The sequence below is a fragment of the Pituophis catenifer genome, unplaced genomic scaffold (assembly GCF_029215685.1).
Source record: "Pituophis catenifer annectens isolate HBS135680 unplaced genomic scaffold, rPitCat1.0.hap2 SCAF_3, whole genome shotgun sequence".
Taxonomy (NCBI): Eukaryota; Metazoa; Chordata; class Lepidosauria; order Squamata; family Colubridae; genus Pituophis; species Pituophis catenifer.
The window spans coordinates 178,531,951-178,548,122 of NW_027256883.1; the positions used below are offsets into that span (position 1 = coordinate 178,531,951).

General features: G+C 39.7%; 1 protein-coding gene across 2 annotated transcripts in view; it reads right to left on the reverse strand.

Moving 5' to 3' along the window:
* The window catches only part of TSPAN2 (tetraspanin 2), a 55,433-nt gene that overhangs the window by 34,686 nt on the left and 4,575 nt on the right, over window positions 1-16,172 (reverse strand). The window contains exon 1 of one of the 2 annotated variants that reach the window (XM_070939871.1): window positions 13,765-13,820. The exons of the other annotated variant lie outside the window; for it this stretch is intronic. Coding sequence (XP_070795972.1) covers window positions 13,765-13,806 — 42 coding nt within the window. The 5' untranslated portion in view covers window positions 13,807-13,820. Of the gene's footprint in view, window positions 1-13,764; window positions 13,821-16,172 lie in introns of those variants that run through there. 2 annotated transcript variants of the gene reach the window in all.

Consider the following 16,172-nt stretch of genomic DNA (forward strand, 5'->3'; position numbering starts at 1 on the left):
AATCTGCAAACAGTTCCTTGTTTTTCCTGGAGATTCCCACAGCCATTATTCCAGAGCCTCATCTTCTTCTTACAGTATACAGATGGTGAATGGCATTCATAGGCCAAGATCATGCTTTTGTGCTCACCAGGGTTTATTAAGCCTTTTTGGGCCAGAGTACTCTTTGAAAGTCTGATAAAACTACAGTATATACAGTAGATAAAATGTACACTGTATCTACAGTATATAGATAAGCCCGTCGTGAATAAGCTGTGGTGGCGCAGTATTGCAGGTTAATTCTGCTGACTGTTGGCAATTCAATTCTCACCGGCTTGAGATTGACTGAGACTTCCATCCTTCTGAGGTCGGTAAAATGAGGACTCAAATCATTGGGGGAAATATGCTGACTCTGTAAACCATTTAGAGAAGGCTGTAAAGCACTATAAAGTGGTATATAAGTCTAAGTGCTAGTGCTAAAGCTAAGCCAACCCTCAAACTGTTCATATAATTTTCACAATTGCCTTATCTGCAGGAAATCCACAGATTTTTCATTTTTCATAGTATTTTGGTTAAAAATGTGTGTGTCAATTTATCCATAAGTTGGGCTTAGGTATGGGATATAAGCATGTGTGGGATATATGGGTATTTAAAAAAAAATTACAGTAAATAGTATACTCGCAGATAAACCCATACATGGATAAGGTAAACCCAATTTTGGAGATGCATTTTGGCATCTAAAATTATTTGTAATTATATAATATATGGGTTAAATGTGTATTACAAAGGAAACCAATTGCACTGTTAAATATTCTTAAAAATGATATACATGTAATATACAGTAGTAATGTGTCTGCTTCTTTATTATTCCATTAACTGAATAACTCCATTAACTGAAGGAACATGGTGGCTCATGAGGTTAGAATGCTGTGCTGAAGATTGACAGGCTTGCGTTCAAGACCTTGTTGCTGTCTTGAGGTGGGATGAGCTCCTGTCACATGCTCCAGTTCCTTCCGACCCAATAGTTTGAAAGGGGATGACTGTAAGTAGATACATGGGTACCACTTTGGTGGGCAACTTTCCAGGGACACAAAAGGAGCCCCCAACTGAGTGTCCCCCAGACAGTGATGATGTCACTGGCAAATCCTTTCAATATGGAAACACTTTGGTGCTTCCAACTTGGAAATAGTAGTAGTAACTGAATAACAAAACCATAAAGGTAGTCCTCAATTTATGACCACAATTGGGACTGGAATTTTAGTTATTAAGTGGTCATTCAGTGAGCGATCACATGACTGGACTATATTTTACAACCATTTTTAGTGCAGTGGTTAGGCAAATCCAGCTCCCCCAATTGACTTCCCTTGTCAGAAGCTGGCTGGGAAAGACACAAATTGCAATTGCAAGATGCTGCAACCCTTATAAATGTGAGCCAGTTGCTAAGCACCCAAATTGAGACCACATAACTGCAGGGTAATGCAGTGGTTGTAACTTCTATGACAGGTTATGAATCACTATTTCTCAGGCCGTCATAACTTCAAATCAAAATTATTAATACAGATGACTAAATTAATTGTACATTCCTTTTAGCTATATAATCTTTCCTGCAGCAGAAACTAATATAGACTGGATTTGGCATTTTTATCCATCAAGTCCTTCCCAAGTATCTGGGACAGGCAAATGTTGTTATTCAGTAATATTAAAGGTATCAACGCAGAATATAAGCTATTCCAAATAAAGCTGCCTTTTACAATTGACTGATGGTGATTTTATCAAGTGGTGCTCCAGATGTTTTGAGATTGCACCCAAGGTGCCTATTACTATATGTACTATATTTGGTTTTTTAAAATTTGCAGGTCTTTATATTTCATGATTTTCTCCAGTTTTTCCCCCTTTTATTCTGTGCCTCCACCAAACTGTTTCTTGAAGCTAAGGCTATAAATACAAATTTTGTTGGAAGACAGAGGTTGAGTCTGTTTTACACAGGCTTTTAAAGTGCCAACTGTAGTCACACTGACGGTCAGAGCTAATGCCCCTGCTCTTGAGTCTGATAAGCTGCAGAGTCTGAAGACGAGATTTAAAATTTCTTACTAAATGATCAATAACCAGGTGTTTTGAAGTTTAAATAAAGCTTTATAGATACTCCTTTCTCATTGTCAAAAGCAGGAGCACTGCTTTTTTATTTTGCTAGGAAAGCCCAGGCAATCCTTTGATTATCATAAGGACTTCAGACAGAGAATATGCCTATTCCAATCAAATGAAATGGGGGAAGGGAGGAAGGAGAGAGAAAGAGAGAAAGAAGGCAATCCCGTTTGCTCTCATGGCACAGGGTGACTGAACAAGAAACAATGGCTTGTGCTTTTGCAAAGCCAAACAACACACCACTTTGTGCTGCTGTTGGAATCCCAGCTGCAGCTGAGTGACACCAATCTCACAAATCTGTACTTCTTTACATTGCAATAGAGTTATATCCCACCCCTTTAAGAAAGGACATCATCACCCTCTGAGGTAGGGATGGGCCTACATCAAGCTTGGAGTATGTCCTTTTATTTTTACTGGGTTGGTACAGATACAGGATCACTAGCTCTGTCCTGAGGCCAGGAACACATGATGTCATCCTCCATAGCTTACCGGGAGACTCACAGATTTTTCCATCTATGCATCAAAAGTAGTGCTTTCTGACTTGTGCCAGCACCAGCAATGCTGTCTGGCTCACCCTCTCCATTTCATTTCATTGTAGGCAAATGCTACCACTCCGATTGACTGCCTTGTGCTGTCGCAGGAAACCTCTTGCGTCCAGTTGTTATCCCCCAGGGTCATTTAATTGTGATTGTCTGACCCCTCCTGGGTGGATCCCAATTGGTGAGCTTCTTTTTTCCTCCTCACTTCACTTTAAAACTATTGTAGAAGTTGGTGAAAAGTGAGCAGCTTGGTACAACTTGTGCAATCTTATACAAGTTGCAGAGTGGTGAAACATTAAAAAAAAGTTCATAGGTGGATATCAAAAGACTGATTATTCTTTTCTTACAAGTTCACTGTTGGCAGTGAAAATGTAGTTTACGCTCCCTCCCATTTTAGCCCAAATCATCAGAAGAATGGAAAAACAATAGTTTTCTTTTTCCCAGATCTACCATAGACATACCAGACAGGAAAGTGGAGTTTCACTACTCAGCTGGGTAACATCTTCAGTGCTAGAAGGGAATTGGGCTTGCTCTTTTGTTTATATACAGTGGCTTGCCCTGTCAGCATTGGTGGAGGTATTGTTTTCTCCTTGATATCCTTGATGGGCCCATTATTCCCTGCTTCATTGTTAGTCTGGTGTTAATCCTGGCATTAATTCCTGTTTATCTGGGTGTTGATAGCTGGTGAGGAAATGTTCTGGTCTTTATATTTTCTTTTTAACTTTTTTTAATGTTGTATATACTGTAAGTTTTTATGTCTATGTGCCTGTTGATGGCTAATTTGTCTGAGTTCGAAGCTTGCAGGAATTCTCTAACAGTTTGGGATTTAGCTTGGTCTAAGATGCTCAGTTTTTCGGTTGAAACTATGATTAAGTCTGTCCATGAGCTGTGAAATTAAGGAGTTTTCATTATGTCTTCTGATTGCTAATTAGTATTCATGGATTTGCTCTGCTAATCTTCTATATGTCTGTCCTACACAGTGGCTGTCGTAGTCCTTACACAATTTGTTGTAGATGACTCCTGTTTTTCCTTCTTGGGCTATTGGGCCTTTGGGGTTTTTTAAAGGTGGGTTTAGTTGATTTTTGTACTATTATTATACCATGTGGTTGCTTGTTTTGATCTGAGATGTATAAGTTAACTTTTTCATAGCTTTAAAAATAAGCACTGTCATATATAAAAACATGATTAAAAACAATGGCTTCTGTTATATTATTCATAAACCATTCATAAATTTATTTATGAATAATTATTTACTCCTATTATTCTCCAAACTTATGAACTCCATACTTATTCTCCACAGCACCTGAGGGCAGGAGAAGAATCAATGGGTGGAAACTCATTAAAGAGAGATCCAAAGTAGAACTAAGGAGAAATTTCCTAACATGACAGCAAGAACAGTTAATCGATGGAAAAGCTTTCTTCCTTCCTAGAACTGTAGCTGCTCCATCACTGGAGGTTTTCAAGAATATACTGGACAATCATTTGTAAGGATTCCTGCCTTGACCCAGAAAGGGGGAGGGATTGGACTAGGACAGGGGTCTTCAACTTTGGCAACTTTAAGCCTGGAGGACTTCAACTCCCAGAATTTTCTGGCTGGGGAATTCTGGGAGTTGAAGTCTTCCAGGTTTAAAGTCGCGAAGGTTGGAGACCCCTGGACTAGAAGACCTCAAAGGTTTCTTCCAACCCTATGATTCTACACCTCTTTTGCATATGAAACCATTCCTGGTTTTCCCTAAGGTTTCATTATTCCAGCAGTCAGATTTATAGGTCTTACATCTTTATAGTTTTTGTCTTAAAGTATTTGATTAGGCATCAGAAATCATCATTGATCCAGATTTACCAATACATTATGATCTTCTTCTTGTCCGCTTGAAGGATAGGAACCTCATTTTTTCCAAACATACCAGACCACCTTATAACTGTGTCAAGTATGAATGGTTGCTATTCCTTGAGAAACAATGGATTATGTTCCAAAAATAGAAATATGTGTTACTGTCTATAAAGATGACCCTCAAAAGGACACAATTCTAATGGAACAATACATGTTTGAATCCAAATTAGTCTTGTTGTCTTATCCAGGCAGAAATCTGCTTGGAGAGCTAAGCTTTTCTAATGCCTTCAAAAGATACTTCTATTTTTCCCCAGTGATATGATTACTAATTCCCTGAACACAGTAAAAAAAATCCCAGTTCCCTCAACTGCAACTTAATATGTTTATTTCGCTTATAGGAACAGAACCCCTTGATGAATAGACACCCAAACATTCCCCAGTTGTATAAGCAGCAAACTTGCCTAATGGATTATTGTTACTACTATTTTTCACACAACACTATGGTTCTTTCACACTATGCTACCCTCCGCTACCCTACTAAACTCTAAAGGCAACTAGAGCTTCCCTACTGTGTTAGTTATTTTGTCTGGCCCCAGGGAAGTTTTGATAATAAATTTTATCTAAGGGAATCCTTGTCAAGGAAACTGCAAGCAAGTTGACGAAAATACGTCTGTTACAAAATCAACCTTTGCCAAGCACTACACTGAAAGGGATCTCAGATTTCCCAGGAAAATGAGAGGTTAATTCATTTAATGATTCCAATCACCACAATTCTCACAGGACCATACCAAGGCAAATATATGGTCCATTTAAACTGGAGCAGACTATCAAACCTCTTCACTTAAGACAGTGTTTTTCAACCTTGGCAACTTTAAAATGTATGTACTTTAACCCCCAGAATTCTCCAGCCAGCACTGACTGCGGAATTCTAGGAGTTGAAGTCCACATATCTTAAAGTTGCCAAGATTGAAAAGCACTCTCTTAATATCTGAGATGTAAAGATTCTCTTTCTTTTAATACAAAACTTTCAGTACAAAGAACCTCAAGCAGATTTTTACTTCAATCTTCTCATTAATACAGTAAAATGGAAATAAACTACTGACAGGGCAAGCCACTAGTATATAAAATAAGAGCAAACCCCTTCTAGCACCGATGTTACCTAATTTGGTAATGAAACCTCTGCAAGATAACAAACAAGCTCAGAGAGCACCAAGGATCTCACAGTTTAATCCTGAGCTACAATATTCTCTTACACTGGGAGATTTAAATAGCGAGATTAATAGAAAAAACATAATTTCCCTCACACAGTGCCATTATTCCTTGTGATAAACATTCTATATCTTTTTGTTTCTTTTTAAACTGGCCAAATCTTCCACACAAAGCCCTATTTTCTATTTAAGTTTCAGGCACAACCTCTTCATTCTCATTCCACAACTCTCCACATCCTGCACACCAACTGCAACTAACTTTGTGTGTAATGCCTTTTCTTCAACTTGCCCAATGCAGCAAGAATTTTCTCCTCTCATATTTTATCCTCACAAAAACCTTTTAAAAGTAAGCTATTGGTTTTTCCATGAGAATTCAGATTATTTAGGAATGGATGTACTATTGAAATTGGTATTTTCAACCTTAGCCAAATATTCTAACCACTGTGCTCCCCTTCACACACACAAATGAGGTACACTTTGAGAAATCAACTCTGGTCCTGCAAAGGTCTTACATTATACATATACATTCATCCATTTGGAACTTTTTAAAAAACCATTCGGCAATATTATTTTCTGGATGTTTATTACTTATTTTATAGAATCTATTTCACTACTTTGTATTTAGAACAATTTGTCCTTGCTGCCTCTTTGTTAATTCACACAATTAACCTATTAAACATAAGAATATGACTGAAAGAGAAAGAATTTGCCAATAGTGAACGATTCCATTACATCATCACAAATCAAACAAAAAATAAACATTCCTTATAGCAGTTGTATTATTATATTGCTAGAGAAACTGAAGAATCAGCAGGGGCTAAACTCTCTTTTCTGGTAGGCTTTTCTGCAAACCCAGTGTAGAGTACTTTGGGCGAGCACTAAATTGGGGGGGCTGGTTAAATGTCCAGAGCAATTACTCTAGGCAAGTGTGGACATGTAATAAACCTCCTTTTCAGGCTTGAAATCATGGGAAAGGGTCTCTCTGCTCAGTTGCAGACTTGCAGGCAGAAGTGGGTTTCAGCAGGTTCTGACCAGTTCTGGAGAACCGTTAGCTGAAATTTTGAGTAGTTCGGAGAACCGGTAGTAAAAATTCTGACTGGTTCCACCCCCATCTATTCTCTGCCTCCCAAATCCCAGCTGATCAGGAGGAAATCTCCAACCTTCCCCTGAATTGGGGAGGGAATGGAGATTTTACAGTATCCTTCCCCTGCCATGCTCACCAAGCCACGCCCACCAAGCCATGCCACACCCACCAAGCCACACTCACAGAACCCGTAGTAAAATTTTTTGAAACCCACCACTGCTTGCAGATAAGCAGAAGTTGAAAACTTACTACCGTTAATTGTATTTCAGAAAAGCTCAACAGAGGGAATGCTGCTCTATTTACTTTTTCATTTAAGGTAGTATGTGTGTTTCTAATTATAGGTATATGTCTTTAGGTTTCAGAAAAGGAAAAAAGGCAATCTGTAGCTCCCCCCACCATATTTAAAGTGATGTGTGTGCCCATGTTTCCAGTTAGACTTTGCAAAAACATTTGTCTTTAACTTTCAGAAAAGAGTGGATTTCAATGATCTTTCCCCCCATTTTTCAGGCACTGGTTTTAAAACTTAAAATATAAAGTTACAAAATATAACTTTATTGGGACTTTAGTTATTTCAAAAAAGCACAAAACAGGGTGAGGATTATCGGTGGATGAGATATTCAAGAGGAGAGTTATGTTAATCATTGATTATAGGGCAGCTTTAATGGCATTAATTATGGTTAGACCTGGTCAAAAATAAATGAATTAAGCCTGTAGCTTTATTTTTTCATGCATTTCAGACACTGATTTTAAAAACTCCACAAAAATTAAGATTTCATTAGAGCTTTCTTTATTATAAAAGTGCACAAATTAGGGGTTGCTTAAACATAAAGGCAGTTAAGCCCTAATGTTACTAGAGGTCAATGTACTCCAGGGGAGAGTTAGCTTAATCATTAATTTTAGAGCTGGCAACCAGCTGTTCTTGATGGCACTGAGTAGCGCTTCCTATCCAATAGGCATGTGACCTTGTGACACGGCATTGGACGGAGTTTATTTTGATGATGTCACTGATTAAACATACAGATAAGCTCTATATACTATACACTATTTAAAAATATATTTTTAGAGAGAAAAGCAAATTATACCTCTGTTTGCTTAATACAGGTAGTCCTCATCTTACAACCATTTGATCAATCGAAGTTACAATTGCACTGAAAAAAGTGACACAACTGTTGCAGCATCCCAGGGTCATGTGATCTCCATTTGCAATCTTCCCAGCTGGCTTCCTACAAGCAAAGTCAATGGGGGAACCCAGACTCCCTTAATGACTGCATGATTCACTTAACAACTGCAGTTATTTGCTTAACAACAATGGCAAAAAAGTTCGTAAAATTGGGTGCAACTCACTGGTCTCAATTGTGATAATTAAATTGAGAACTACCTGTAACTACCTTGATATATTATTATTATTATTATTATTATTATTATTATTATTATTATTATTATTTTATTATTATTATGTGCCATCAAATTGTTGTGGATTCTTAGCAACCATAGAGATAGATTTTCTCCATGATGATCTATCTTGAGGGTGTCAAACTCGCGTTGTCATGGCAGCATCACATGACTTATCGGGACTTTTTCCCCCTTCATTAAACTGGGCATGGGTGTGGCCACTGCATGATGCATCCGGCCCACAGGCTGGGAGTTTGACAGCCCTGATCTATCCCTAACTATTTCAGGTCTCTCAATTGGGCACTCATTGCCACTGCAATTGAGTTCATCCAGCTTGCTGGAGGCCATCCTCTTCTTCTCTTTCCATCCACCAATCCTAGCATTAGAGCCTTCTCCAGAAAGTTATGTCTTCACATAATGTGTCTGAAGTAGGATAATTTGAGCTTAGTCATTTATGCCTCAAGTGAGAACTATGGACTGATTTCTCCAATGATGCATTGGCTTATTTTCTTGGTATTCATGATATTCTAAAGAATCTCTTCCAACATCAAAGCTCAAAAGCAAAATTCTTCCTATCCTGTCATAATAACAACAAACCTTCACTTCCATAGGATATCACAGAGAATACCATGGCTTGTACAATTCTGAACTTTTGGTACAACCTCAGGCTAATTAAAAAGCAATCTCAAAGCAGAGACAAAGGGGGCATGCCAGGTCATACACACTTAAAACCAGCACTTTGGATTTGGAAGCAAAAGATTCTTTGGAGCAGGTGGGGATATAAATCCATCTTCAACTCCTTAATAGAATCTATCTGCAACTCCTTAAATAAGAGGCAACTTTTCCTGGAATCATGTGGCTGCTGCAGTGTTATCCTGAGAAAGGAAATGGTCCATATAAGGATTTAACCATTAGTATTATGTGTGGCGACCCACACACTCCAAAATACCTTTTTGCTTTTGAATCCTAACACAACAAACAATATAAAAAGTGGGTGTATTAGAAACAAATACTAATGTTTAGTCAAAAAACAGTGATGTCAGGTAAGAGAGAAAAGGCACTGTAAAAAAATATATTTCATCAGATCCTAAACCAATAGAATACAGGCATCTTTCCATCCATACATACATACATACATAGTAGCAATAGCACTTAGCCTTATATACCACTTCACAGTGCTTTACAGCCCTCTCTAAACAGTTTACAGAGTCAGCATCTGGGTTCTCATTTTACCGACCTTGGAAGGATGGAAGGCTGAGTCAACCTTGCATATATTTCAACAGTAAAAAGAAAGATAATAAATTTACACAGTCATATACTTTGAGACTATGCAAAATATTCCAAATTCTTTAGAATAGTCCAGGTCATTTGGGCAAGAATTGTTATGTCTTACATAATTATATTGAAGTGCACCTGAATGACAGAGAATGATTTGTCTAACACTGCATCATGGTTATTAAAAAACAAGTGTACAGGTAGTCCTAGTTTAACCACCCTAATTGGGATTTGAGTATTCATCACTAAATAGCTGTTAGATGACACATCATGTGGCCACTCCACTTGGCAACAACAGCTTTGGTACTCATGAATGAAGGCAAATATACATGTCCCAAGATAATAATGCAGGATCCAATCTGAGTTGGTTACTGAGACCAGAGGTTTAGTCTTCCAAGCTTTTGGACTTGGAAGTTCAAAAGCTCAGAAGATTAAACCTGTGGTCGAGGTGACCGACCCAAATTGGATTCTGTAGCTTTGGTACCCTCAGTTGTGATCGTTAAGCCAGATCACACTGTCATTAGGTGAGGGCCTTATGCTTCTCCTGTCTTGCTGCACTCACCTCCATTTCAAGTCCTTGTATCCCCAAATCTGCCCCATTTCTGACCTTTTGGCTGCCCTATGCTCTGCCTTGCACCCCTACCAAACTGTGCTCTGCCATCTCTGCTGCCTCCATTTGACCTTCACCATCTTCTTCCTCCCATTACTGATGAGGTGTGCCAGGCTTGGCCTTTCATGAAGCAGCTGCTGGCTGTTCGAAGACTTCTTCCTGAAGCTTCCAGCAGGTTTCCTGAGGCAACAGGGAGAGCCAAAAGGTGAGTGATGAGGGGGAGACAGTGTGGGGAGAACTGAAGTGCATTCTGTGGTCATAAATATGGGCAAGTTTCCAAATGCCCAAATTTTGATATCATAATCATGGGGAGATTGCAACAGTTGTAATCTCAAGAACCAGGCATAAGAATCATTCATTCAGCACCATCATAACTGGACTGTTAAGCAAGGACTACCTGTTCGTATGTTGGTGAATAGTAAAAATCCAAAATCCAAAACTGGCATAGCAGATTGAAGGTCTTGCTAGATCTAGCTATTGTATAATGCTACTACTAGCTATTGTATAATACTATTACTATAATACTAAGAATCTATTCTTTCTTTCAAAGAGCAACAGAGATAGGATTCAGACAAGAAAAGGCTCTAGAAATTTCCCAGTCTGCTGCTGGTTTTAACTCCTGAGAACTGCAAGGAGTGTAGATGGAGATTTCCTGAATTTACCCTAATGGTACCAAACTGGTACCATTAGGGTAAAATTGGCAGAGGAAGAATAGTCAGAAACATTAGATATAATTAGCTTTGTTTAGTTGTCTAGATTCATTTTTTGGTTTATTTTCATTGTTTAGATGTCTAGATTTCATATAACTTGGTTTAGCATTCAATTCCTCAAGGATTTATTCCCTTGCATTTATTAAATATAAATATACTTTATTCACTGTTAGTTCAGTTAGTTCAGATTTCTACTAGGCCAGTTGAAAACTGCTTAAGCCGATTTACCATGATACAAAGCAAAATAGAACCATTTGTTTATAAGTTTACTCCTAAGGAGGGTGGGGAAATGGGAAGGGAGATTCCAGAGTCTAGAAAAAAAAGGGGAGGTGGCATCTCCCAACTGAAGAACAGGTAAGGGTAGCCCAGTTACCAGTCCTGAGTAGAACTCTTTCACCTGGGGAAACAGTCCCATTCACACAAAGCAAACTTTACATAAGAAAGGTGGAGACCTCAGCTCAGGTTAGATTCAACAGCATTCTAGGAAAAAGCTAAAATGTTCCCACTTTTTCCTGCCTCCCCTCCCACCCCATAACTAATCTGCTTAATCACTGCATGAATCTGCAGAGCAAAGATAGGGGAATTCAGCTTCTGCTTTGGAGAAGTAAGGAAAGAGAGGTGGAACAGATCTTATTGTGCTGGGAGCAAGAATAAGCACCACCATTTGCATACACTGGCAAAAAAATCTGGAGCCTGCCACTGGGAGATGTGCTGCAGATCCTAATCATCTCTATTCATTCAAAGAGCATTATATACTCTCCAGACTTTAGGGAGAGAACAACTATCACGTCTGTAGAGGCCGCTTTAAAAATCCATTTTTAAAAAACCCAATTACAGAATAGAGAAGGACATGGCAGGACTCATTTTCAGAGCAAATCACAAAATATATTCTTCATCCTTGAGTTAAACCTGCCTGCCACAATATGAGTTAAGTTAAAACGGTTTCTGTCATTTATGGTTAAGAGTGCTGTAGGAAGTCAGATACTGTCTTAGCAAAGAGGAAGACAATCCATGGATTATAAAGCAGGAATTTTGGTGGCAGATTTTTTACCTTCAGAATTAAGAAGTCTTATTCTCAAAAAGATTGGGGGGGGAAATGGCTTCACTCCTTCCAATCACATCATCCTATTGCTAAATGCTTTCCTGAAGCCTTGAAGAAGGTCAAAAGACCCTAATCCTCAAATGATGTCCACTTTTTTTAGCACACCAGGTGAACCAGATTATTATAGGAAGATAGTGGGCTGGGAAAGCATTTGGATATCCATCCTTCTTATCAGATCTTCACGTACAGGAAAACAATAAAAAAACCTTCTCTCTTGGTGATATGTTGGAAATCTTTGGTCCTCACAATAGCTCCAATAATATTCATCCATCCATCCATCTATCCATCCATTTCTTAAAGTCTTAAATGTTTCTCTGTGGGTAATTTTGGTAATAAGCTAAGTAGAAAGTTTGAATCTGTTCTTACATTTTTTTTTTCTTAAAAACAAACCAAACTTGACTTGTCCAAACCTTTTTACCTCCCAGGTTTCTGAATATCACATACTATACATCAAACAGATGGAACTTCAGCTAAGTGCCCGTTTCTGAATGCCTTACAGTTCTTGGTGTGCTTAAATGGATTAATGTCATTATTTGAATGAGGTGCTGCTGCTCTTAAAGCAATGTAATTAAAAACTTCTTGGCCACAAAATATGTAAAGCACTTTGTTTTCAAGAATATAAGAAGAACCTCAATGAATCAGGTCAAAAGGTCCATCCAGGCTAAATGTCTGGGTCACACTGACTATCTACCTGCCTTTAGAAGTAACAGCCCTTTTCTACTGTCACTTTCTAGCAAAGACAATTTGAAGAATGTTACCTGTGATTAAAGCTAATTATCTTCCAGGACAGGCATGAAGATTTCAAAACATGAGGCTTCACAAAGAACTAATAAGTCTAATAAATGTTTTGATTTACAATATTTTGTGTAGAGGCTCCTGCAGGCTGGTAATGATTTTCTCAGTATGTGCTTTGAGGAAAACAATAGAAGCATTTGTGATACTTTTTTTAGAGTCCATTTTTTTAGCACATACCCAGCCACTTCTTTTTTTCTACAGGCAGTAAGTCTTGGTGAAAGAGCTCTAAGATTTAGGATGTCTCCAAATGATACCTAGAAACTTTCTTTGGAATTAAAAGAACTTTAAAAGCACAGGTGTCTAATTTGTATTACTCTGTTGTTTCATAACAAATTCTTGTTGAGACTTTATTAGGAATCCTGTTCTGAGAGTTAGACTTTTATTTTCTTTTTTCAAAGAAGCATATCCGTTCTGAAAAGACATCTGGTTTGGTTTAAAGGTTAAGACACCAGGCTAGAAAATGGGAGATTGTGAGTTCTAGTCCCTCAGGCATGAAAGCCAGTTGGGTGGCTTTGGGCCAGGCACGATCAGCCAATCCACTATCAGCCAGAGTGATTGTAGGGAAAATAGGATGAAGAGGAATACTATGGATTTTCACTACCTTGAGTTATTTATAAAAAATAATAAAGGTGGGGTAAAAATAAATAAAATAATACTAATAATTGGTGGGATCATAAAAGAGAAACTAAAGAACTAAAGTGCTCTGGGACTTTAGAATTCAAAAGAACATGCACTTGTCACATAACACACATAACTTAACAATTGTCACTAAGGAAGACAAAAAAGTCTGGGTAGTGGACATGGCAGTGCCTGGAGACAGTAAAATAGAAGAGAAAGAACTGGAGAAGATAACAAAATACAAAGACCCACAAAAAGAAATAGAATGACTCTGGCAAAAGAAAGCAAAGGTACACTTATGGGATCACCACTTTCAGGACTTATAGTGGAGGTAGTTATGCAACATCTAGAAGCCATAGCATTTCCACAAATACAATCCAAAATATGGATCAGATATGTACACAATTTCACCATAATAAAAAAGACCAGCTAGAGAACACCCACAGAACCATCAACAACATCTTCAAAAGAATTGAGTTTACCAGAGAAGAAGAAAACAACAACTCACTGTCCTTTCTGGACATCCTGATCTGCAGGGACCACAATGGCAGACTAGAAACACAAGTAACAAAAAACCCATCCACACCAGTTAAGTGCTCTACTACCAGAGCAACAACGAAAACTCCCACAAGAGAAGCTGTGTTATTTAGATAAGCACAAACTCACTGAAGCAGCTCTGAGCAGCAGAAAAGGGAAACAGAGCATGTGTACAACATATTCCAACAAAATGGATTTCCATGCAACTTTATCAAAAAGTGCTTGACCCACTCAACCCAATATAGAAGAACCAACAGAAGTGCTAAAAAGAATAACACTACCATACATCAAGAAATTTCAGAAACTACAACAGACTACTAATGTGTTTCCCTGAAAATAAGCCCTACCCCAAAAATAAGCTGGGGGGATGGGCATGGCCAGCAAGAGATGGTGAGCACACGAGGGCCAATGGTGTCTGGCACAGCCATAGCCCTCCAGCCCCTTGGTTCAGCGCAAATACCGATAAGTTTGAGCATGGAGGCAAAGGCGGGGAAGTAGAAAACAGGTGATCCGAACATGCTGCATGGCTGCCTAACTCATGAGAGGCTTGAGCAGCAGCACTGGCAGCAGGCAGATATATGGAGGATAGGGGAGGCAAGTAATCTAGATGCCCAACATGGGTGTTTGTTCGGTGCAGCTGCAGGCAAGCCGAGAAATAGTGGGACGGAGTGGGCATCATGTTGGGATCGCCTCTGCCTCAACCTGGCTCTGCTGCACACTTTTCGCCCAGAGGCAGATGAAACTTTGCTTGCAAAGGGGATACTTTGAAATGGAGCTAATTGCTCTGTTTCAAACCATCCCCTTTGCAAGCACATGAAGCTTTGAGTCGCTGTCATTTCTCCCTCTGGGTGAAAAGTGTTTGGTCACCTGTGGGGTGCTTGGGAATGGACCAAATTGCTCCGTTCCCAAGCGTCCCATAGGCTTCCAAACACTTTTCATCTGGATGGAGAAATGACAGAGACTCAAAGCTTCATGTGCTTGCAAAAGGCATGGTTTGAAATGGAGCAATTATTTCTGTTTCAAAGTGTCAGGCAAAGCTTCGTCTCCCTCTGGGTGAAAAGTGTTTGGCAGTTACCATTGGCCCCGCCCCTTCGTCCCATTGTCTGCTTGCCCATGGCCTCAATTGTGGCCAAGCTCTCGGCACACTCTGGCCTTCACTCGCCCTGCCAGGAGGCCGAAGAGCCCCCACAAGGCCAGCAGCAGCATAGGCAGCCGCTTGGCGGTCAGCACAGTGACCGCCATGGCCAAGAAGTGCCCAGGCTATGCCAGCAGAGAAAGGAAAGAAAGGAAAGAAGTGGGCATACTGCTACACGAATATGACAAACAGTGGGCAGAGATGGTCAGTGCATGTTTTGGACAGCCCAAAAGTTACTTCACTGAAGATATGGTATGTTACAGGTATTTTTTTTCTATCCTAAGGGAAGAAAATCCAAATGATTTAAAAGCTCAACTGACAATAAGCTGATCTAAAAGTATTAAGATTTCTACTTGACCAAGGCTTCCATAAAAGCAGAAAATAAAAAAAAATAATTACCTATTGTTTTCAAACTACTAGCTCCTGCCATGTTATCACATTAAATAACTTTCTATTTATTTATTTATTTATTTATTTAAATTTCTATACCGCCCTTCTCCAGAATAGGACTCAGGGCGGTGAACAGCCAGAGTAAAAAACAATACATACAAAATTTAAAAACAATTTAAAATAATTAAATATTATTGGCCGTAAATTAAAATAACCCAATTTAAAATCAATTTAAAATTAACTCAGGCCAGCCCCGCTAGTTGAAATAAATGGGTTTTCAGGGCCCGACGAAAAATCCGGAGGTCTGTTATTGTACGTATCTCTGGGGGGAGGTTGTTCCAGAGGGTGGGCGCCGCCACAGAGAAGGCTCTCCCCCTGGGGGTCGTCAGCCGACATTGTCTGGCGGACGGCACCCTGAGGAGGCCCACTCTGTGCGAGCGTACTGGCCGGTGGGAGGCTATTGGTGGCAGAAGGCGGTCTCGTAAGTACCCCGGCCCTAAGCCATGGAGCGCTTTAAAGGTGGTCACCAACACCTTGAAGCGCACCCGGAAGACCACCGGGAGCCAGTGCAGCTCGCACAGGAGAGGTGTTACGTGGGAGCACCTCGTCGCTCCCATAATCCCCCGCGCGGCCGCGTTCTGGACCAGCTGGAGCCTCCGGGTGCACCCCAGGGGGAGCCCCATGTAGAGAGCGTTGCAGTAGTCCAGGCGGGAAGTGACGAGTGCCTGAGTGACTGTGCGTAGGGAGTCCCGATCTAGAAAGGGGCGCAACTGGCGTATCAGGCGGACCTGATAAAAAGCTCCCCTGGCCACGGCCGTCAAATGATCT